This window comes from Muscardinus avellanarius (genome assembly GCF_963383645.1).
Source record: "Muscardinus avellanarius genome assembly, chromosome: 21".
NCBI classification, from domain to species: Eukaryota; Metazoa; Chordata; class Mammalia; order Rodentia; family Gliridae; genus Muscardinus; species Muscardinus avellanarius.
This window is the reverse complement of record NC_137807.1, coordinates 8,589,104-8,612,687: the sequence shown is the minus strand read 5'-3', so window position 1 is coordinate 8,612,687 and position 23,584 is coordinate 8,589,104. Positions and strand designations below refer to the sequence as shown.

Here is a 23,584-nt window from a genome sequence, read left to right as displayed (position 1 = left end):
GTAAGTTTTCTGGACCTGTGTATCGACCTGTTGCTCTATGTTTAGAAAATTTTCTGCTCTTATTTCTTTGAAGAGATTATTTATCTCTTTGGTTTCACCTTCTTTTCCCTCCTCTATTCCAATTATTCTTAGGTTAGGTCTCTTAAATTGGGCCCATATTTCTTCAATGTCAAATTCCTGCTGTCAGATTTTTTTTTTTTAAGTTATAAATTATGCATTCGTTTTTGGAGTGGTCATCTTCTAGGAGTGAGATTCTATTCTCCATGTGGTCTAATTGATTGTTTATACTTTAAATTGATGTCTTTACTTCAATGATTGCATCCTTTATTTCTTTTAGACTCTCTCTAAATTCTTTTCGAAGGTCCTATATTATTTCTATAGTTATATTCCTGATTTGATCTTCTGGAGATCTCTAAATTTCTGTGTTATAAGGTTCTTAAATTATGGGGTTGTGGATGTTCATTGTTCATTGTTATTCCTCTTTCCCATGATTTCAGAAGTTTGTGCCTTCTCTGGGTTCTTCCCCGGGTCACCACGACTTCACTTAGGGTGCTCTGAATCTGGAGTTTGTGGTAATCTCAGCCGTCACTACTCCTTTACTGGGTTATATTGCAAAGTCTCAGACCCAGGGAGTTAATCGAGGCTGCACGAGACCATGGGGGTGCTGAGCTGGGTGTATTCCCACAGGGAGCTGCAACTAGGGTGTGGTATCTCTGCTACCACTACTCCTTCACTGGGTTGGTCTGTTAAATTTCAGACCCAGGGAGATTACCAAAGCTGCGCAGTTCCCGGGCATGCAGTGCTGGGATTTCTCCTGTTGGAGCCGCAATTTCTCTTAAGGTTATTGTGCGCACTAATCTGAAGCTGTCGCAGGCCTGGTGAACTCGCCGCTGCTGCTGGCAATATGGAGCCACTGCCACGCCCTCAGCCATGAGGCTGGCTTATTTCTTTTCTGGTTTTGAGCTCCATTCTGAGTCCCTGGAAGGCATGATGATCTTGTCCACTGGGAGTTTTAGAAGTTCTTTGCGCTGGAAGAACTGCTGAATTCCACCCAAATGATCCGCAGCTGCTTACCTCAGCTCCTTGTTTACCTTTCCTCTCTGGAGCCTGGTGCTGTGCGGGAAGATGGCGCCAGTACGGCTCCACCGCCGCATTGCGGGCTGGTTTCTTTTCTGGTCTCTGGTTGTTCTTCTTCTAGACTTCTTTTTCTCTGTCCCATGTGTTTAGGTTTTTTAGTTCTTTGCTGATATTGTTTTCTGGCTATGAAAAGCGCTGATTTTGTGGCAATAGAGATCGAGTGTTAGTGGGACTCGTAAACGCTGCTTTTCTCCGTCGCCGTCTTCCCCCGGTTAGTTCTTAAGTGGACATTACCCCAAAGCCACAGCTCTTGGCCTTCAGTTCAGATCCTACACTTGAACCTGGGTCCTGTTTTTTGGCTGAAACGGAGTGTTTTGTTTTGTTTCAAGCACAAAAATCAGCCAGGCATGGCAGCCCCGAGGACGAATCAGGCAGGCCTCGCTTCTGCCCACCGTGGGCACAGGGGCAGCAGGCCTGGGCACTGTGCATCCTGGGTGTCCACCTCCATGTGGCCATGCTCACTCACCCCTGCCTGGTCACTCTCTCCTGTCCTGTGCCCCTGGCCACCATTCCGCTTTTTCTATTTCCTTGCTCCCCTGGTCTATCCCACGTGGCCAGGCTGGAAGCCCGTGGCAGAGCCGCCCGTCCTCACTGCCAGCACCCACGCACCTGCAGCTCTGCCCTTAGCTGTCCAGCGAGTGAACAGGTGCCCGAAGAAGGTGCCCGGTCCCTTTGGAAGTGGGGCCAGGTGACACTCATCTTTGCACCCCCAGCCTGTGGTGCGCCCAGTGTGAAGGTTTATCTGAGCGTGCGTGGTGGGCAGCAGTACCCCTCCCAGTAGTAGCAGTGTTTACGGCCATTCCGGGGGCCTTGATTGTTCCCAAGGCGGTTCAGTTCCTGGACCGCATCATGATGTTTGCTCCGTTGCCCTAGAGCGCCACCCCAAAGGTCAGCACCCTCTGCCTTGCCCACTCTGGCACCCAGGAGCGTGCCCAGCCTGGGACAGGCCCGAGGGTGCTGCCCCAGGGCAGGAGCAGCCGTGGGGCCTGCCCGCTGATGCCGACGCACTTGACATCCCACAACCTAGCTCCAGCTGCAATTTCCAAGAAGCGGCCTAAGGCTGACTGCGAACTGCGATCCTCCTGTCTCAGCCTCCCAAATGCTGGGGTTACAAGCCTGTGCCACCACGCCCAGCTCCCCAACCCTATTTTTTATTATTTATTTTTGAAACAGAATCTCACTGAGTCGCAAAGGGCCTCAGTAAGTAGCTGAGGCTGGCCACGAACCTGCGATCCTCTTGTCTCAGCCTCCTGAATGCTGGGATTATAAGCGTACGCCACCATGCCCAGCTCTGGGCTTCAGTATTGAGCCATGCAAAGTGACTGGCGCCCAGGCCCGCTCACCACCTGGCATAAAGAAGGCCTTAGCGCCAGCAGGAGGGGCCTCACCGCCCACCCAGGTTTGAGCCAGGAGGTCGAGCACATTTCTGCTGACTTCCCGCCCCACGCCCCGCGCCGTCCTCCTCTGCAGCTTCCCACAGAGCCGAGCCAGGGCCTCCTTTGCCTTTTTTATTCCTTTTCTGCCGTGTGGCGTGGCGTGGCGTGGCCCCTCCAGCCTGGCCCTGGGGCTCTTCCCCGCCCCTCCCTGCCCATCCTCCGCACCCAGAGCCTCCCCAGGTCGCTGACTCCCCGTGGTGGGAGGACACAGAAAGCCAGGACTCCCCAGCCCCGAGGCCTGGATCCGCGCAGCAGCCAGCTTGGGAGGGTGGGCGGCGCTGCTCCTCAGCCCCCTCCCTTCTGAGCCCCGCTCCCGTTCCTTACCAGTCTCGAGGGAGGGGACAGCGTGTTTTATCTCCCCACAACCCAGACCCTCACCTCCAGATAAGGGGCTCTGCTGGGGGGAGGGCCTGGCAAATCTGCTCACAACTGATAAGCGGATCTGCGGCGGCCTGGGCGCCCCGAGCCCGGGGGTGGGGGCGCTGCAGTCCAGGCCCCCATTATAATAAAGCCCCGCGCGGCGATGCGTGACGGGTGTTATTGTGCTCGCTGCAGATGGAAGCCCGTTTCCCCGCCGGCCCCCTCCTCCTGCCCCGCCCCGCCGCCTTTTCTACATCTTCCCCGTGCTCCGGTTCCTGGTATTTTGTTGGCAAACATCTGTCTGAGACTCGTGAGGCCTGATTTCTTTCTCTGGTCCCCGACATGGGGCCAGGCGCAGAAGCTCTTTTTTCAAAAGGCCTTCGGCTCTGTGGCCTGGTGCTGGGCCGGCTCCATCCCTCTGTGGACCTACGGTGACCTGCAGCGGGGCTGGGCCCGCAACTCACGAGGCGCACAGTGGCCACAGGACGGGCTCCCCGGGATTTGGGGGCTCGGCACGGACTGTCCTTGGAGCCTGCGGCCGGCTGTCTTCTCTCGCAGAATTAGGATTTCCCACATTGCGCCTGCTTTCCCATTGGGGCCCAGCCGGGCGGTGCGGGCAGGTGACTTAAGCAGGGAACCATCAGCGTGGTCCACGCCTGTAATCCCAATACTCGAGCGGCTGAGACCGGAGGATCACGGGTTCGTGGACAGCCTCAGCAACCTAGCAAGGCTGTTCCAAAACACAAAAAGCGCTAGGGTTGTAGCTTATAGGTAGAATGCCCCTGGGTTCGATCCCCAGTACCAGTAAATAAATAACCAGACAAGGGCCCACCATTTCTCAGGCTCCGTGACAGGCCCGGGCGCCTCTCCGACGGGCTGCTCTGCGTAGGTCTCGCCGCTCTGCAAGGAGTCACAGTTGTCCTGTCCCCTCGTGAGTGTCTGCAGCCTCCCTGTGCAGGCCAGGCCTGGAGGCAGAGCGCGGGCCCGGAGAGCTGGCCTCTGTTGACCACCGTCTAGCTCGGTAGCCGCGGGCCACGGAGTTAAAACTGGGGTGTCCAGGACAAACCCGCATTCCCGGCTTTGGGTTTTATTTTGTCTTGGGGGTGCCAGGAATTGAACCCAGGGGCGTTCTACCTTTAACCTATACCCCCAGCCCTTTTTAAAATTTTATTTATTTATTTATTTATTTATTTATTTATTTATTTTTGCGGGTCTGGGGATGGAACCCAGGGGCATTCAACCTCCAAGCTACACACCCTGCCCTATTTTTTATTCTTTCTTTTGAAACCAGGTCTCACTGAGTTGCCGAGGGCCTCACTAAGTAGCTGAGGCTGGCCGCGAACCGCGGTCCTCCGGCCTCAGCCTCCCGAGCGCTGGGATGACGAGCGCGCGCCGCCGCACCCGGCCTCCCTTTTTATTTTTTGAAACTGGTTGCTGAGAGTCTCGCTAAATTGCTGAGGCTGGCCTCAAATCTGCGATCCTTCCGTCTCAGCCTCCCAGCTCCTGGGATTACAGGCATGCGCCATTGTGCCTGGCTGTTAGCTTCTCTTGTAAAATCTGGGCTTCTGGCCCTGCTGAGTCGACGCTCGCAGGAGCAGTTAGCCTGAGCCACAAAGGGGCTGCCCTCCCAACTGGCCGCGCCTTCTGCACCCCCATCGAACCCCCATCGACCTCACCGCTCTTCTATTAAAAGTTCTTTGGGGTCTCCTGACCTTCTCACTGACCTGAAGTTGCCTGAGATTTAGGGTCGGCTCCAGCAGGCTCCAGAATGCTCCCTAGGCCCCACATTTTCGCGACGTGGACCCCGAGGTCCAATGTACCCAGGACACGTAGCAACAGTCGCAGTGCGCGTAGCAGGAGCGCTAACCAGCACTCCTCCTTTTTTCTTCCTCCTTTGTCGCTGAGACTTCGGGTGCCGGGGAGCGCCCGCGGGGTGCAAGTGCCGCTGCCAGCTGAAGGCCCTGGAATTCATTTTCGTGTGAAGTCCTCCTCGTTCAGGACCAAAGTCGCCGGCAATGCTCTCCTCTCCTTCGCTTTGAGAGTTGGCTTCTGAGCGCACGGCCCGCACCATGGAGTCCCGCGCTGGCTAAATTGTTAGTTTCTGGGGAGGGGGATTTTTTCTTTCTGTCCTGGGGCCTGCAGCTGGGTTCCGGCTCGCCCAGGAAGCCGGAGGTGGGGGGTGACGGTAAAGGGGCGGCACAGCACCGCAGCCGTTCCCACCGGGCTTCAAAGGGCTGCTTCGTGACGGAGCCGTGGGGCGCTTAATTAGGACTTGGACGCTTCAGGCTCGGGTGAGGAAGGGCAGGGGACCGAGCCGCTCTGGAGTTCGGCAGGAGAGCTTGTCGGACCGACTTGAATACCAGGACGCCCCTTGGGGACACACAGAAACGAGCTGGCTGAACGAAGGTGTGGGGGAGAGAAACAGGCCTGGGGGTGCAGGGCTTGAGACTTGGGGGTGGGCACCTGCTCGGGAAGGAGGGGTAAGGGTTGGGGGTGTAGAATAGAGTCAGGAGCCTCGTGGGGGACGGCAGCTTCTCCCCCAGGCCTTGATGGTGCAGCTTGGGGAAACTGAGGAGATCGGACCGAGCTGAACACAGTTGCTGTCGTAGGATTGCTAAAGGGTCACCGGGCTGCCCTGCCCTTGCCGTCCCACGTTTCCCTTACTGTTACCTGGGAGAGAAGTCCACGCTGCACGCCCAACTATCCCCAGCTGACCCTACCCCGTCTGCCCCCTCCGGGCACGTGCGCACACCCTCCGCACCCACGGCTGTTCCCTCTTCCAGACATGCTGTTCCTTCACAGCGGGAGCGGCTTGGAGGGGCCGTGGTGACCCGTGGAAGGGTCAGCTACCCAGAGTCCCTTGCGCAGGACAGCCCAGAGCCCTGATGCCTCCCTCTCCCTCGTCTCTGCCCGCGTGTGCATGCCGGCGGCGATTAGAATTGCGTTGTTCATTTCTTATCATCTGGACTTGTAGATTATGGACCATCATCTGATGTCTCTGAACATTCTTTGGAAACGTCATTTTTCGGGGCTGCGTATTATCACGCCTTTGGTGTCTTGTGGCCTTCTGACTGTCCTGCTTGCTGATCTGTGGCGGTTTGTTTTTTATTTTTTGGGCTCATGTGATCTTCTGGCCCTTTCATGTATAGATAAACCCACACTCCTTTTTATACCACCTTGAATGTAATGTGTACAAGGAATTTTAATTGAATCTCTTAGGTTCAAGGGTATTTAAAAGGTTCTGAATTTTTCCCCCCATTCTGTGGTTTCCGCAAAAGTTTTAAGTAACATTTTAGTTTGAAAGCTCACTCGGTTCTGTTTTTTGAGGTCTGTTTTGTTTTGTTTGAGGAAAATTAACATTTTGCCTAGGTTCATGGTTTAAGGAAATGGTTTCCATATCTTTCATTTTGAAACTCAAATTAGTACAGCCTCATCCTCTTTAGGGCTCACAGTTTGGGGTCTGGGTTTCATATTCTGTTCTCTTTAAAACAGAGGCAGAGCCGAGCGTGGTGGCGCACGCTCGTCATCCCAGCATTCGGGAGGCTGAGACAAGAGGATCGCGGCTCGCGGACAGCCTCAGCTACTTAGTGAGGCCCTCTGCAACTCAGTGAGGCCCTGTTTCAAAATAAAGAATAAAAAATAGGGCAGGGGGTGTAGCTCAGAGGTAGAATGCCCCTGGGTTCCATCCCCAGTACCGCAAAATAAATAAACAAACAAACAAACAAAAGCAGGTGCTGGGTATTCTGTCTGTGTTTCTCTCCTTTCTGAAATTTGGCAGCCTAGAAGGTTGATCTAGAAGGTTCTGTGCTCTGGGCCCCGGGGCTCGGTGTGGACGCTGTTTAACGGGTGTGTTTGTTTTTTGGGGGGTCAGCAGCAGACAGCGAGACCCCAGAAGGCGTAAAGCCAGCAGGAGGGGGAGCAGAGGCCTCTGAGGCCAAGATGGAAGAGGAGGAGGAAGAGGAGGAGGAGGAGGAGGAGGAGGAGGAGGAGGAGGAGGAGGAGGAGGGCCTTCCAGGGTGCACTCTGTTTATCAAAAACCTCAACTTCGACACCACGGAGGCCACGCTGAAGGAGGTGAGTGGTTTCGAGAGAGGGCGGAGAGGTGCGGGTGCGAGGCTCCCCCGGGGCCTCGGGAGGGCTCCCCGCGGGCCAGCCTGTCTGGGGGCCCGGGGAAGAGGAGGATGGTCGGGTCTGCACTGTATATTCAGAAAACCCCTAACCCGCTTTTATGAAAGGGCCTGCCCCAGGGGCCAGCGTGGCCACCGCCCTGGGCCGCTGGGAGGAGCACGCCTGGGCGAGTGTGCCCACCGGGGACCTCCGCAGGGCGGACTCTGCATTAACAGAGCAAGGGCGGGGATCCTCCCGGCGGCACCGAGCATGGGCCGCGGGGACTTCTGGGGAAACTGAGCCAGAGGTAGGAAGCGGGACCTGCAGCCGCCTGCCTGGACCAGGACTCCCTGCCTCCCGAGACTCCACCTCCCGTCCGCTGAGCTCGGCCCAGGATAAAGGCTGTTGGGCTCTTTGCTTCTCTCTTAACGAAGGACAGCAGGCGGATAGCCGGGAACTCAGTCTGGAAAGGACGCTGACCACAGTGCCGAGCTCACCGATGTCCAAAACTCCAGTGTTCTCAGATTCTCCAGAGGGTTCATCAGAGAAGCTGGTGTCCACGTCCCAGAGGCGGGGCGGCCAGAGGCGAGGGGCGCGGCCGCAGCTCCACCTGCGATGTGACTGGCCCCAGGCTGACCAGGAGGTGGACGGGCGCAGCAGTGGGCGCCCTGGCCCCAGCCACAGCTCCACCTTACTCTGCAGCCAGGAATTCTCCGATGGGCTTGTGTCTGGCCGCCGCGTCCCCAGCCCACTGTGGTTTGACTTTGCTTTTAAACGAGGCACACACTCCTCGCAGCCGAAACGGAGTGAGCTTTGAATGTCTCGGGCCAGCTCCTGGCCGTCACCTTCCCTCCTGGTGCTGGGTGGCGCGGGGACATCGCGGTCAGGGAGTAGTGTCTCCTGGAGACGGGGCCTCTTCAGGACTAAGGCTCTGGGCCGGCGGCACAGCGGGACGATAGCGTTCACATTTGGAGGCAGAGGTTGCTTCAGTGTCCAGAGCTCTCACCGCCTGGCAGACGCCTGCAGAGGAGAAGCGCCTCGCTCAGGACCCCAGCCCAACGCCTGAGTGCAGCCCATGACGAGGGGCCCTTCCTTCCTTCCCCGGCCTGGATCCCGGCTTCACCCCTGCTGAGGGTGTGGCCCTGGATGAGTCCAGCGTTTCTGTGCCTCGGTCTTCTCACCTGTCATGGAGATGAGACTGGATTCTCCTCCTAGAGTGGCTTTGAAGACTTGATAGTGCAATCATCAGAGTCAAATGTCCCGTGGCAGAAATTCAAGTCCGCTGCTTGCGTGCATCTGGAGGCCTCTCCCGGCCCTCCCGCTTCCCGTCACCTGGCGACCGTCGCTAAGCACCTGCTTTGCCCCGGGGCCTGCGCATCCGCTGCTGAAGATACAGCCGGGACCAGATGCACATGGATTTTGCCCTGGCTGAGCTCCAGCAGGGGAGAAAGAGGAGAGGAAAAGATAGAGGAGAATATGGCTTTAGCTTTTCAGAGCGCACGGGGCAGGTCGGGCCTGGGGTCAGTAGGCTGCGCAGTCCCGCGCTGACTCCCGGCTTCCCCGTGGCGTGATCTGCAGGAAGCCTCTGCCCTGTCCTGTGCCCCAGTTCTTCCCTGCAAAACTAGAGCAAGAAACCGGCCCAGCTGCCATTCAGGGAGCCCTCGGGGACAGCACGGGCTGCTTAAAGCAGGCCGTCACTCCTAGCCCGAGAGTGTCTTGGGAAGCCCAGGGTCTCCAGCTGGCAAGTTAGGGGTGCAGTGTGTGACCAGGGCCTTGCCCGCACCGCGGTCTGCGCCTGGGCGCAGATCCAGAGCCCCGCCCCCTGTGTCTCCTCCTAACCCGAGCCTCAGTTTCCTCATCTCTGTGAGTCGATGCCCACGAGGGTGGCGCGGGGCCGGTGGCCGTAGGGTCATCCTGGTGCCAGCGACTTTCACGCCTCCCGAGCCCTGGTTAGACCTGAGGCCTCCGTCTTTGCGGCCGTGCCTTGGGCGGGCTGTGCCCGGAAACACAGGAGACTCGTGGTTTACTTTCCTTTCCAGGTGTTTTCCAAAGTGGGCGCAGTAAGGAGCTGCTCCATCTCCAAGAAGAAAAGCAAAGCAGGTATTTCTCACGGACTCTCAGTCCCAGAAGACACCGCCTGGGAGCCGGGGTCAGGCGGCTCCTTTGTGGTTGAAGGTCCTCTTTAGTACTTTTTGTTTGGTTCAAGTAGTGCTGGGGGTTGAGCCCAGAGGCCTCCTACCTCTGAGCTAAAGCCTCAGCTCACTTTTATTTTTATTTGGAAACAGGGTCTTGCTCAATTGTTAAGGCTGGCTTTGAACTCGCGGTCCTCCTGTCTCAGCCTCCCAAGTGCTGGGATTACAAGCAGGCGCCACCATGCCTGGCTCTGATTTCATTTTTTATTTGGAAACAGGCGCTTGCTAAGTAGCTGAGGCTGGTTTTGAACCTGCGGTCCTCCTGTCCCATTCTCCCAAGTACTGGGGCTCCAGGCGCTCGCCACCACGCTCGGCTCCTCTTCCCTTTTGAGCTTTTGCCACTCGAGCTCCCTGGCCTGGCTTCTCTAAAACGGCCCCTCTGGGTCCCCCCGAGACTCCTGGTTTTCGGCAGAGGCAGTCTCTCCCAGTCCAGAGTTGTCAGAGATGGTTCACTGGGCCTTCAGCAGCCAAGGCCTCCCTCCGCCTCCTCCCGCACCTTTGTGCTCAGGAGTCATCCCAGTACTTGGGAGGCTGAGACAGGAGGATCGCAAGGCCCTCCACAACTTAGTAAGGCCCTCCACAAAACAAAATGGGGCCAGGGGTGTAGCTCAGAGGTAGAATACCCCTGGGTTCCATCCCCAGCACCACACAAACAAAAGAACAAATGCTTGCTGTAGCCCCCAGCATCTGAGCTCTAGCTACAGGCACCCTACGTGGTGCCTGTAGCTACGTGGATGGGGGTGGGGGGCAGGTAAGAAAGAGCCAGGTGTGCACCCGCCCTCCCTGTTGGAACTTCAGGTCCCAAACCTGGGAGCCGGCTGTGATGGGCCGGTCAGCCGTGGCGAGGAGCAGCCCTGGGCGCGCCTGCCGGCCACGCGTAAGCCGGCCTTCAGCCTTCCTTGCGGCGTCGGGCTGCCCAGGCCACAGTCTCCCTGCCTGTCACAGTGGTGGGCAGCCCCATGGGCTCCCGCTCCCTCCCGGGGGCCGGATTCTATTACGAAGTTAATTATCGTGTCAATCATCAGTTAATTAATCGTCAGCCGGGCCTCAGGTGGCGGCCCTGTAACCTCATCAGCAGATTCATCGGGGTGACTAGTCATAAAGGGCGAGCCGGGAGCTGGAATCTTGCCGGAAAATGAAGATGTGCGAGGGGAGAGACAGCGGGCGGCCGGCTCACTGCGCGCCCCGCCACTGGCGGGCGCCCCTCTCTTTCAGGAGCGCTGCTTTCCATGGGGTTTGGGTTTGTGGAGTACAGGAAGCCGGAGGCAGCCCAGAAAGCCCTCAAGCGGCTCCAGGTAAGCGGGGTCCCGGCCCAGCTCCCGCGCAGCAGCCCTCTGAAGCCGAGTGCGTGGTGAGCGCGTCCGTGTTGCCTCGGGCCCGTAGCTTGCAGCCGTTCTCCAGGGGACCGCGGCCCTGCATTGGTCACTCAGGTTCAGTCATTCCATCTGCAGGGCTCTTATCGTGGCCTGGTCTGTGCCCGGCCTGGGCAGCCCCTTCTTTTGTGGGGAGGATGGGCAGCGGACCCCCAAGCAAATGTTCAAGACCAGATCCTGAAAGGTGCTCAGATACAAGGACCCCCAAGGGGGGCTCCCATGAGCTGCGGGGGTGGGGAGAACCTCTCTCAGGAGGCAGCTGTCGAGCCAACATTTACTGATGGGCGTCAGCCGCACAGAGATGTGGGAGGAGCTCAGTCTGCATCTGGGGGCCGCATGTGCAAGGGGCCTGTGGCAGGGACTCGGCAGCAGGCACGAGCTTGGTTGTGAAGCAAGCAGAGGTCAGGATGATGGCGGGGCAGGGAGCGGGCTGCGGGATCAGGTTTGAGGTACGAGGCGTCGGGCCAGTGCGACTCCACCTAAAGGCCTGTGGGATTCATCCTCAGGACAGCGAGAGCCTGTCAGAGGGCTTGCTGGGAGAGGCTCTGGTGTGTGCCTTAGGAGTCTGGGCCGCTGGAGTCCATGTCAGGAGGGCCCGCAGGAAGCCTGGGGTCACCCAGGCAAGAGACAGGAGTAGCTTGGCCAGGGTGGGCTGCCAACGCGGGGAGAAGGGATCAGAGAAGCTTTTGGACACAGACTCAACATCTTGACAGAAAGAAAAATGTGTCCTCCTGGCGGGCCTCAGTACCAGGATGGACGGGGCCCTAACGAGGGTGGAGCTGGGGCTGCCGGCCGCAGAACAGCCTGGGTTCGCAGCAGCCCACAGGCCTTCTCTGCTTGCTGAGTACTGTTATCACTTAGCTCTGCAAGCCAGGCCCGTTGGTGCGCACCTATAACCCCAGGACTTGGGAGCCTGCGACAGGAGGATCCTGGGTTCCAGGCCGGCCTTAGCAACCTAGCGAGACCCTCTTTCAAAAAAAAAAAAAAAAAATTAACAGTGCTGGAGGTGTAGCTCAGAGGCAGACTATCCCGGGGTTCAATCCCCAGTACTAAAAGGTTTGTAAAAATCAGCTCTACCACACCAGCGATCCATCTTTCCTTCCGTATATTTGAAGGTGCTGTTGAGTTCTGGTTGCACGCGCTGTGTGCGTTCTGTACCCACTATTTGCGTGTGCATCTGTTCACTGCCGTGCGCGTTGTCTGTACGGAGCCGCGTGAGCTCTCTCTTCTGGGAGATTGAGGGGTGCTCGCGGCAGTTTGCTAGCCGGCCATTGTCACCTTCAGGCATCGACGTTAGAGCCTAGCTTTAGGTACAGCTCACTGTGGGTGAGAATCTTAACGAAAGGGCATTCAGAAGGCTCCTGCCCTGAAAAATGCTCTTAAACCACTGAACAAGCCAGGCATGGTGTGGTGCACTGTGGTCCCAGTGCTTGGGAGGCCGAGACAGGAGGGTCACAGGTTTGAGGACAGCCTCAGCAACTTAGCCAGGCTCTCAGCAACCTAGTAGCTAGACCTTGTTTCAAAACAAAAAATTAGAACAAACGGCTGGGGGAGGGCAGGATGTAGCTCAGAGGTAGAACACCCCTGGGTTCAATCCCCAGTACCAAAAAAAAAAAAAAAAAAAATAGAAAAGTAGCGGGCGAGTCTGTGCCCTCGAATGGTGTAAAGATCCAGGCTCGCACCCGTCTCTGGAGAGCGACACCAGGCTGTCTCTGGCCACCAGCTGCTCCCTGGCCGGCACGGGCCTTTGCAGGGAGATCTGTCCTCCATCCTCACATCCCTCCACCTGGGAGCAGACTCTATCCTCCAGCAGGGACACCGATTGGACTTTCCAGAGAGGACAGATGGACAGCCTGTTGTGTCTTATTGTAGGGTCACATCATGGATGGCCACAAGCTGGAGGTGCGGATCTCGGAACGAGCCACCAAGTGAGTCTCCGGGGCTCCTCCTTCCTCTGCTGCAGCTTGGTTCTCTCTGTCCTTGGTGCTGGTCTTAAACATCCTTTCCAGCTGAGCGTGGTGGTGCAGCCTGTATTCTCAGTACTTTGGTGGGGGGCGGGGGCTGAGGCAGGAGAATTGCAGGTTCAAGGCCAATCTCAGCAACTTAGACTGTTTAAAATAAAAAAACAAGCTGGACAATCCAGGCGTGGTGGCGCACGCTTGTAATACCCCACGCTTGGGAGGCTGAGACAGGAGGATCGCACGGGTCCAAGCCAGCCTCAGCTACTTAGTGAGGCTCTCATCAACTTAGCAAGACCCTGTTTCCAAATAAAATATAAAATAGGTCTGGGAGTATAGCCCGGAGGTAGAAAGCCTCAGGGTTCCACCCCCAGTACCACAAAAAAGTAAAATTAAATTAAATAAATAAAGAAGCTGGGCATGGTGGCACACACCTGTAATCCCATTACTTGAGAGGCCGAGACAAGAGAATTGCAGGTTCACGGCCAGTATCAGCAACTTAGACCCTGTTTCAAAATAAACAACTAAGCTGGACGTGGTGGCGCACACGTGTCATCCCAGTTCTTGGGAGGCTGAGACGGGGATCTCAGGTTCGAGACTAACTTCAGCAATTTAGCAAGACCCTGTTTCAATCCAAAAATTAAATAGGACCGGTGGAGGTGTAGCTTGGAGGCAGAATACCAAGACTCAATCTCCAGTACAAAAAAAAAAATGCTTTCCACTCAACCCCGTTGCCCATTTAGAAGTCTTTGTAACGAAGTCACCCAATTAAGATTGATATTTGCCTCTTCTGACCCCCGTTTCCCTGGTAACCTGGGGACAGCGCTAGACCTTTGGGTGAACGTTTTATACGTGCCTTTTACGACAGAAGGAGCGTGCCCAGGAGAAACAAGCAAATAGCACTCCTCTCGGTGCTAGAAATAAACCACAAAAGGGTCGCGCGTTCTGGTGCTTTGGACGAACCACAAGAGGCCATAAAATCTAGGCTTTCGTTTTATGGGGCTTCCTGCCCCGAGCCGGGCAGCAGAGCCGAGCACACACAGCTCCAGTAATTGGAAGGAGAGTCCGTGGGTCTAGGAGGGGGAGGCAGACCGATTTGCCCAGTGACCAGAGGTTTTCTGAGCAGTAGGATTTTTCTTTTAAGAGTCTCCTATTGCCGGCCAGCCTCCGCCTGCCACACGTCTAAATGAACCAGTGCGCTCAGGGGCTTCCGACAGCGCCCGGGAAGCCATTAACATCGTCATTACCATCCACCTGCCTCAGGTGTCAAAGTGACCGCCTCGGACGGTTCCCCAGCTGGTTTAAGATAGTTATTTGGTAATTTTCAGCAAGTTGGTCATTTATTGTGGTTGTTCAGCAAATGAGCTGCCAGCGCGTTGGCCAGAGCCGCGTCCTTCCTCCCCTCTCCCTGTTTCTAAAGCTACTTGCAAATCCAGCTCCGGCTTCTGGCTTGGGAGCTCTCGTGAGGGCCCCGTCAGATGTTGGCTGGGTCACAGCGACCCGCAGGCCCCACTGGGACTCGCGGGTCGGCTGCTAAGATGGCACCGGCGGGCCTCGCCCTGGGCCTGCGTGAGGGTCCTCAACGGGGAGCAGGGGTGGCGGCGGCTGTGTCGCTGATGAGTGTGTCTCAGAAGCACACGTGGTCCGTACGGCCGTGCCCAGTGCACACGGGCGAGCCCTGGGAGCAGCGCCCTGGGGCCAGCTCGCAAGCCAGCTCTGGGTGCTGGTACTTAGTTACGGTTCAGGTTCATTTCGGCTGAGCTGGCCACACGTGGGCGGGGTGGCTGTATTGAACGCACAGCACAGGGGAAATGTGATTCAATTCGTAATAAACTGCCAGCCGGGAATGAGTACGAGGAAGAGAAGCGGGTGTGTGCAGGTGGCGGGCTGCTGTTTTAGTGGAAGTGGGGAGAGGGGTGGGGGGGAGCAGGCTCAGAAAGGGCGGTGGTGGTCCTCAGAGTGGCAGCTGCTGTTGACCGATGCTCCACACTGGGCGGGCGCTGCGCGGAGGCCTTGCTCGACAAGCCCCGAACACCGCAGGCAGGTTCACCGCTGCCCCGTCATGGTTGAGGAAACTTAGGACCCAGAGAGGCCAAGCAGCGTCCCCGGGATCACACAGCTTTACCGAGCCTTCGTACACGCTAGTTAACTCATGACCCCTCCTTCCCCAGCCTGCCTCAGTGGAGAGGAAGGTTCCCCTGGGGCTGGGCCGGGTGGCTCAGGTGGGAGTCACCTGAGAGTCGCCTCCTGGCCCGTGTCATCCCATCGATGATGAAATATCTCACATAAGGCCTTTGGGGACCAGCCAGGTCCTTCTGCACACCCACACACTGCTCCGGCTCTCACCTGAGTCCTCGCGGGTAGCCGGTGACGTAGACACCCCAGTTGACCTGCGGCCTTTGCTCTCCGCCCTGCAGGCCAGCCCTGACCACTGCCCGGAAGAAGCAAGTCCCCAAGAAGCAGACGACATCCAAGATCCTGGTACGCAACATCCCGTTCCAGGCCGACCGCCGGGAGATCCGGGAGCTGTTCAGGTGAGAGGCGCCGGCGCGGGCACCTGCCGGGGTGCTGGGGACATGGCCGTGGCTGCCGGGTGGCTCCACCTCAGGCCAGCCAGTGCAGTGGTTTCCTAAAGGTTAACTTGGATTTATCTTCCTTAACGTAAAAGGATCCTGTACGTGTGTCCAAACAGCGGGAGGGGGCACCAGGCTCCGCCGCATCCCCAGCGCAGGGGGCACGGGCCAGCAGCTGCGTCTAAACCCTCGTCGCCCACCCCAGTGCCCAGCGCTTCCAGCCCTAGGTACATTCAGGCGCCGATGACTTTTCAAACGTACCTTTGCTCGGACTCCGCCCCCAGAGCATGCGTCTCCTGGTGTGGCGCAGGCGAGGTGCCTTGATCGCAGCCCTCCTCTCTCCTGGACGTCCTTGCCGTCCAGCCAGGACAGGGACCCCTGCTCTAAGTTCTGTGCTGGCCCTCTTGGCGGGAAGGCCGATTACCTGCATCCGTGATGCAGTCCATCACCACCTGCTGGCCCAGGAGCGCACAGCCGGCTGCTCTGGGGTCGGCAGGAAGGGGACCCGTCGAGGCAGCTGGAGGGCCGGCGCCTGCCCGCGGGGCCACCGTGCCGGGACCCAGATGTAAGACCAGCTCTTGGGTTTTATAAGGAACACTTAGCCATTTGAATCCCTGGGATTAATGAGCAAACGGCTCGTCTTATTTGTTAGTTAGTTAGTTTGTTTGTTTGTTTGTTTGTTTGTTTGTTTATGGTACTACCAGCCCTTTGTTACTTACTGGTTGGAAATGGTCTCACAAGGTTGCCAAGAGTCTCACTACTTGCTGAGGCTGGTCTCTAATCTAGGGTCCTTCTGTCTCAGCCTCCCAAATAATGGGATTATAGAGGAGCGCCACCATGCCTGGCTATGACTTGCCTTTTATTTATTTTATTTATTTATTTATTCATTTTATTAATGCATATATTTTTGGTGGTACTGGGGATTGAACCTAAGGACATTCTACCACCAAACTACACTCCCAGCCCTATTTTTTTATTCTTTATTTTGAAACAGTCTCATTAAGTTGCAGAGGGCCTGTGTGGCCACGAACCTGCGATCCCCCTATCTCAGCCTCCCAAGTACTGGGATTCTAAGCGTACGCCACCACTCCCGGCTTTATGACTTGCTTTTTAAAAGCAAAGACCGCACTAGACCAAGCCTGTCCCACCCCGGGCCGCCCGTTTTCCACCCCGGGCGGGCACTGTCCAGTATTTGGGTTTTTCAGATAGGCCAGGCATTGCGTGGAGGCATTTTTATTACCCGGCAGAGAGGGATGCTTGAAGCCAACACACTCCCGGGCATGCTGGGTGGTACCGAGAGACTGTGTCGCCCTCGGAGGGTGGCCTCGGGTGAACTGGCCCACACCAAGCGGGTCGCCCAGGCTTGGCTCGGGTCGAAGAGCGCCCTGGTCCCTGCAGCCCCGCCATGTGCGCCGTGTGGTGCGCACCGTCTAGGTTTCTCCCGCCGTGGCCTCGGTCCTCAGCCTCTGCTTTTTGTCCTCCACTGTGAAGTTCAGGGGACCAAAGCCACGTTAGAATTCCCGGGTGGCATCCCGCAAGGTAGACTGCAGCTGAAAGATGAACCCCTTGTTTGGGGACAAGAAAGCATTCTCTTTATGCAAAATCATCCCTCTTTGCGCGCCGTCTGGTTGAGAGGACGGGCCGCCGTTTGGGGAGTTTGCTTCGGAATCCGGTCCTGCCGTTTGTCTGAGTTTCGCTCTGGTGCGCAGGTCATTGCTGTACGCGGTCCGATGTCTGGTGTGGGGCCGCCGAGTGGTGGGCCTTAGCTATGCTCCCGGGGTCTTGGTGGCAGGCCCCGCCTGGCGAGGTGGCGTCGCACCCTGGGGGACCTGTCCACCTCCCCACACACCGCCAGATCGGTCCGGAACGCTGGCTGAGGTCGAGGATACAGGGCAGTGCGTGTGTACGGCCACTCGTTTTAACTTTTAACGCGCTTCCGCTTTCTAGAAAGAGTCCGACCTGAGAAGGGCCGGATCAAAAGGAGCTGGCTAAGAAGGCGCGTGCCGATCAGGAAATAATGCCCCTCGTGAAGGACAGTTCCGCTTGGCTCTAGGATTATTTAGGACGACACCGATCCAGAGAAACAGACGGGGAAGGAAGGGAAAGCGCTATGTTTGCTCTAGAGCGTTACGTTTATTTTCCAAAGACAAGCAATTAGTGTTCGCTGGACATAATCTCACGCGGCGCCTTGAGCCTGAGGCCGCCCTGCCTTTGTTGTGGGCTCTGCTGGGATGGGAGGCGCTTCCAGCGGTGGGCGGCAGGGGGCGCTGCGCGCCTTCGCAGGGACAGGAAGCTTGCCGGGAAGCCCTGGGCAGGTTTCAGACAAAGCCACTGGCCAGCAAAGGTCACCAGCCAGGGGTGGATTTCAGGGTTCAGGGGACCCATCTGGTCATCACGTGACCAGATCACGTTGCGCTCTGTAAACTGTGAGGCGAGTTTCATCTTTCTAGGTAGAGTAAAAATCACGACCCCTTCAGAGCATGCCCCCGCACGCTGGACTCTGCTAAGCCCCGTCCCGTGCAGTACCTGTTCTCCAAGCCACACGCAGGCCTGCCAGGGAGAAGTGCTGCCATCCTGTACGTGGAAGGAGACTGGCGCCCCGGGGAGGCGCAGCGCGCTGCCCAGGACCGCACTCGACCCCGTGTGGATCTCGGCCGGTCTGACCCAGAACTGGGCAGGGAACCTTCCTTCTCTGGTATCTTTGGTGTCAGCCGCCAGGGTATAGAAGGAACTCTGGTCGCCCAGATGCTTCCCGGCCCACGGCAGCCTTTGAAGGCCCCTTCCTGGAGGCAGAGGGGTCGCCCGAGGTTAGTTCAGGGATCACGCCGTAGAGAGCTCCAGGCAGCAGTAGATTAGGAGCAGATCAGAACAGCCATTCCTCCCTCTCTCCCTGCCACTCTCTCTGGGCCTCAGTGTCCCCTGGCTAAAGCTAGCGGGGAGCAAGGCTGTGGTTCACGAAGGTGCCGCAGTGATGGACATTGGCGGCCACTACCATCCTGCACCTGGCCCACAGGCGGGAGGGCCACGCCAGGGCCACCCGTCACTGGCGCCTGCGCAGTGGCTGTCCTCGTCTCTGCTTCCCAGTGAAGACCCCAGCTCCAGAGCCCAGGCCCCACTCACATGCTGCCAGAAGAGAGCGTGCGTGTAGGCACCTCATAGTGCGGCGTTAACTCGGTGGTGCAGCACCCCGTTGGGAGGACGGGAGCCGGGCTTGCCTCCGACGCCGCACAGGCCTTGAAGTGTATCTGCGGCGTTTCCACATCCTCCTCCCCCTAACTGCCTCCCCCCTCCACCCCCAGAGGCAGCGTGGACACACACGGGCACCCAGCCAGCAAGTGTCCACAGGCGGGGCGGGGCGGGGCCTGGGGCTCCCCGTAGGCGTCCAAGTCCTGAGCCAGTTTGGATTCCAAGTGAAGAGGTGTGGACTGGGCTCCCCCTCCTGCCTGGGTCTGCTCCGGGGCAGGTGTGTCTGGTAAGGTGTTAGGTAAGATGCCCGAGGGCGTTCCCTGGACACCGAGGGGTGCCGAGGCCCGAGGCATGTGCCAGGGAGGCTCCGGGCCGCCGTTCATGGGTGCTGGTCCCTCTGCGCGGAGCTGGAGCGTGTGAACAGCCTCGCGTCTACCTGCGGGTGAGGGATGGGCCTCTGCTAGCAGGGTGCGCTCGGGGGCAGAGGCTAAAGCCGAGATGGCCAGGACTCTAGGAGCGCCCGCGGCATCGGGGCCGGGCTGGCGTGTCCCACGAGCTCTGTGCTTCGTCCCGTGGCAGGTCAGCGCGCCGGGGGGGGGGGGCCCTGTGCCTGTGGTCTGGGGAGGAAACTCCCGGGGGCCTCTGCTGGCCGGGTGTGGCCCGCAGGCGGCCTTGCCTCGAGCCCCCGACTCTTCCAGGAGGGAGGTGGTGGTGTGAGTAAGACCCAGACTGGTGAACGTCGCACCGAGAGGCTCTGAGTTTTCGCTGTGGCCCGCGCCCTGTAAACTGCCGCCGACCCTGCCTGCGAATGGGGAGGGAGCGCAGGCCCTTTGCAGCCAGAGCGTAGCGTTGCCGGCGGCCAGCCTTGGTCTCCCCGTGTGCAGGACGGAAATGAGAACTTTGCCCTCCTGCCCAGGCTCAGCCCGCGGATGGAGGACAGACCAGCAGGCAGGCAGCGGCAGGGTTGCAGAAGCTCACCTGTCCCCAGCGCGTGTCCTCCATGGGGCCCGCTTCACACCTGCCCCCGGCCCCAGGGAAGGCACGGGAGCATCTAGCCAGCTCTGAGCTGGAGCACTGTGGGAGAGGGTGTGAACGCGTTTCCTGGGTTGTGCTGTCAGGCCCTTGGTTGTCCTCGCCTGTGAAGTGGGATAATAAGAACGTGCCTCATGGCGGTGGTACAGCTCGGTCAAGCACGTGGGACCTCCGGCCCCGGCCCGCTCCCGGGAGCACCCGGTGAGCCGAGCGGCCAGGCTGGCTCCTCCGGGCCGTTCCCCCCGGGGGAGCACTGTTTGGTGTGAGGCTTAGGAAGATCGGGCTCAGGAGTTCAAGGCAAGAAGGAAGGCTTGGGCTGCGGACACAGCAAGGACACGCGTGCCCCGCCTCTCCCTCTGCATGGGACTCAACTTGCCCCCTGGTCAGCTTCTGTGTTGAAGTTTCCATTGTCAGCTGGGCGTGGTGGTGCACACCTGTAAGCCTAGTATTTGGGAGACTAGGCCAAGAGGATTGCAGGTTTGAGGACAGCCTCAGCTTTGTAGCAAGGCTCTCAGCACCATAGTGAGACCCTGATTCACAATAATAAAAAAAAAAAAACCTAAAGGGCTAGAGGTGTAGTTCAAAAGTAGAATGCCCCAGTACTAAAAAAAAAAAAAAAAAAAAAAAAAAGTTTTTATTATCCTGCTGTAGAGAGCTGGGTCTACCTGTCCATCAGCAAGCCCGGTTTCTCCTCCGACCTGAGCCCAGGTTACACGGCGCAGCACGGCCAGTGCCCGCTCCAACCTCTTCCTGGAACGGCCTACAGCCCTTGCAGGCGGGGTGTGCGGGAGGCTCCCAGAGGGAGAGCCGCTTTCTTCTTCCAGCCGAGCGTCTATTTTTCCGCCTGCTATTTTCTTCTTCAGAGGTGTGAGCCACCTGCGAGGGTGTGAACGGGGACGAGGGTGTGAACTGAACGGGTGCGTTCACAACAGGTGTCTGGAGGCCTTAATTACAGGCCTGCAGCTTCCCCCCTGACTGGGCTGTTGGGGTGTGTTTGTGGCCGCCCGCCCACCCCTTGCCCTGTGTCCATGGTGACCGTGGCCGTGCAGGGAGGGGCTGAGGACAACTTGCCGCTCACAGTCCCCTCCCCGGCGGGGGCCACGGCTCACTGCTGTGGTCAGCAGTACTTGGCTGAGTGCATTAGGACCTGGCGGGGAGGACTTCCTGCCCCCTCCTGGGAGATGCTCCCGCCCAGCCAGGACCGCGTGCGATTCCGGGCTACACTGAGCCAGGGTGTCAGGGCTGCAGGGAGGAGGCGAGGTTGCTGCAGAGCCCTGCTCCACACAGCCCGGCTCCTCCCAGTGCACCTCCACCAGGAGACCCTGGATCCGGGGGACCCTAGATCCAGCCTCGGGCCATCTGCCACATCCACCCGCCCCATCCTGGTTTGTGCCTTTTGACCTGACCGCACTTTACCACCACTGCAGACTTGCATATTTACACAGAGACTGAACCATCCGCAAAGCTAAAATATAAACCAAGTGGCCCGGACAAGGCCTGGGGGCTGGACCTCCCACTCTAGCAGGGGACCGCACGCAGGAAAGCAGGTCCACCCAAAGCGCGTGGCGCGAGGACTCTGACGGGGCAGAGTGAGCGCCGGGGGTGCTGGGATGGAGGCGGCCGCGCGGACAGGGGCTCAACACCACAGAGGCTTGTCCCGCTGTCCAGCGCGGAGGCTCCTTCCTCGCCCCTCGCAGGGCCTGGGGGGCCTGGGGCTCGCGGCCCGGGATGACATCATCTCACCCGATGCAGTCCGCAGAGCCCGCTTCGAACAGGCTCCAGTCACAGCTTGAGGTGGGCATGGATGTGGAGGACGCGGCGCCCCGGTCCGGTGTCCCAGATGGCCGTGGTCAGGGCAGGGTTGTCCGTTTCAGGGGAGAGCCGAAGGTGTGTCGGATCTGCAGATCTGGGGCGGTCGGGAGTGACCGGGCCTGGTTGTAACGCCATCTGACGACCACACAAAAACAGCACAGATCAGACGTGTGCAGCGTGCTCTGGTTGTGAATCCAGAGCACCAGGCGGCCAGCGCCCAGCTCACGGCACATCCCAGGAGGAGCCGGCCCAGTGCTAGCGCTCCGTCCTGCCGCCGCCCACCAGGGGCGGCCGCTGCGGCTTCTGGGACTTGGTCCGGCCGGCGTTTGCAGCTCACGGCCAGGCCGTCACATACCTGCCCGCCGTGGCCTCGCTGCTCGGCATTTTGGGGACTCGCTGGGGTCGCGTTGCCGCGGTTATCGTAGGTGATCTTGCTGACGTTTGTGTTGCATGGTGAGACTAAGCAGCAGTGTTCCTGCCTGTTTTACTGATGCACATTAAAGCATTTTGTTCTGCCCTTTTGGCGATTTCCCACAGTGCCCCTGTGCACACTGTTTTGTGCAGTACTAGAGATGGAACCCTGGAGCATTGGACCTCCGAGCCACACCCCCAGCCCTATTTTAATCTTTTTTTTTTTTTTTGAAACAGGGTCTCACTGAGTTGTGAAGAGCCTCGCTAAGTAGCTGAGGCTGTCTGAGAACCGCCATCTTCCTGTCTCTGCCTCCAGACAGCTGGGATGACGAGCGTGCGCCTCGCCCAGCTCCCTGCACGCTCTAGGGAGTCGTGCGCGTGTGCGTCTGCGGGGCGCGCTGCAGGGCTGCTGGCTCACGGTGGGGGCAGAGTGCTTACTCGGGGCAAGAGCCAAGCAGGTTCTAGAATTGTTGTGCCAGGGTGCATCTCTCCATCGGGGTGCCCGGCCCCCGGCCTCGCCAACACTCCATGTATTGCCTGTTTCTTTTTTTTTTTTTTTTTTTTTTTTTTTTTTGTACTGAGGAGCTCAGGAACATTTTACCCCCAAGCTATACTCCCAGCCCTATTTAATTTTTATTTGGAAACAGACTCTAAGTTGCAGAGGGCCTCGCTAAGTAGCTACGGCTGGCTGCGAACCCGGGATCCTCCTGTCTCAGCCTTCTAAGTACTGGGATTCCAAGCATGTGCCACCATGCCCAGCTTTATTTTTTGCTTTGAAACAGTCTTGCCGAGTTGTCGCTGAGTTGCTGAGCCTGGCTGCCTGCAGTCCTCCTGTCTCCGGCTCTGGCGGCTCTGTCTTCATCCTTTTAGCTCCTCCAGTAAGGGCACGGGGGCTTTATCACACTGGTTTTGAATTTGTACATCCTCAATTGCCAAGGAAATCAAAGATCTCTCTCTGTGTACGTTTATGAGCCATTTGGACATGCTCGTTGGTGGAAGGCCTGTTCAAGTCTCTTAGAATTCAGTTGTCTGATGTTTTTCATTTAATTTTTTGTACTGATATCCTAATGGCTATATAACTGTATTTAGTCTTGATCCGGGTCCTGTGGTACACCTGCACCCAGGCGATTGCGGACTCTTTACCATCCCCCAGGCAGCTTTCTACCCTCTCCGTGGTGTGCTTTTTGTGTTGTTGTTGTTGTTGTTGTTGTGTACGTGGAGGGTGGTCCTGGAGATTGAACCCAGGGCTATTCTGCCTCCAACGTATACTCTGAGCCCTTCTTATTTATTTTTGTTGTTTTGTTTTGAAACAGAGTCTCACTGAGTTGCCGAGGGTCTCTACTTTGCTGAGGCTGGCCCCAAACCTGTGATCCTCCTGTCTCAGCCCCCAAGCCCTGGTATTACGAGTGTGTGCCACCGTGCTCGGCAGGCTCTTTCTTTTAAAATTATACCACCTTGTCATTGGGTTCCTATTTAAGAGAGCGTGGCCTCCTCCCCGCTCAGGAGGACGTCCTCCCAGGTCTAGAAGCCGGGCCGTCCCTGTCGGGGTGCAGCCCGTCTGGAATCGAGGGTGTGTGCGGCGTGAGGTAGTGATCAGAGCGCTTTCCTTGGCGTGGACACTCACGGGCCCATCATTTTTTCCTGTGCAGGCCATTTCCTCGGCACCCCGCACTGGTTCTGTGGCCGTGTGACACGCTGCCCCTCATCTCCCTTGAGCGGCTCTCAACAGGTGCCGCCTGGCGCCTGTCCCCCCCAATCCCGTATCCATTGGCAGCCCTCTGCGCCTCCTTGCGGTCTCTGGGTCTTAGCGATGTCCTTTGTAAAAGCAACGCAGCTTTGGCCAAGACAGGCAGCAGCCGTGGCCGTGGGTGGCTGGTCATCCGGGACGCACCGCTGTGGCTGATGAGGACCGCGGGGGAGGGGAGCCGGGGGCCACGTGGATGGCGGCTAGGGAAGGGAGCCGCTAGGGAAGGGAGCGACGCTCCACAGGTGGCCGCCGCTGGGGGC

General features: G+C 58.1%; 1 protein-coding gene across 2 annotated transcripts in view; it reads left to right on the top strand.

The window, feature by feature from the left end:
* Nucleotides 1–23,584, top strand: part of RBM19 (RNA binding motif protein 19) — a gene marked incomplete at both ends in the record, with an annotated part of 98,766 nt that overhangs the window by 23,587 nt on the left and 51,595 nt on the right. For both annotated transcript variants that reach the window (XM_080717611.1, XM_080717610.1), the window contains 5 exons: nt 6,805–7,007; nt 9,080–9,140; nt 10,448–10,527; nt 12,478–12,533; nt 14,981–15,097. In XM_080717611.1, the coding sequence (XP_080573737.1) occupies nt 6,805–7,007; nt 9,080–9,140; nt 10,448–10,527; nt 12,478–12,533; nt 14,981–15,097 (517 nt within the window). The remainder of the gene's footprint in view (nt 1–6,804; nt 7,008–9,079; nt 9,141–10,447; nt 10,528–12,477; nt 12,534–14,980; nt 15,098–23,584) is intronic.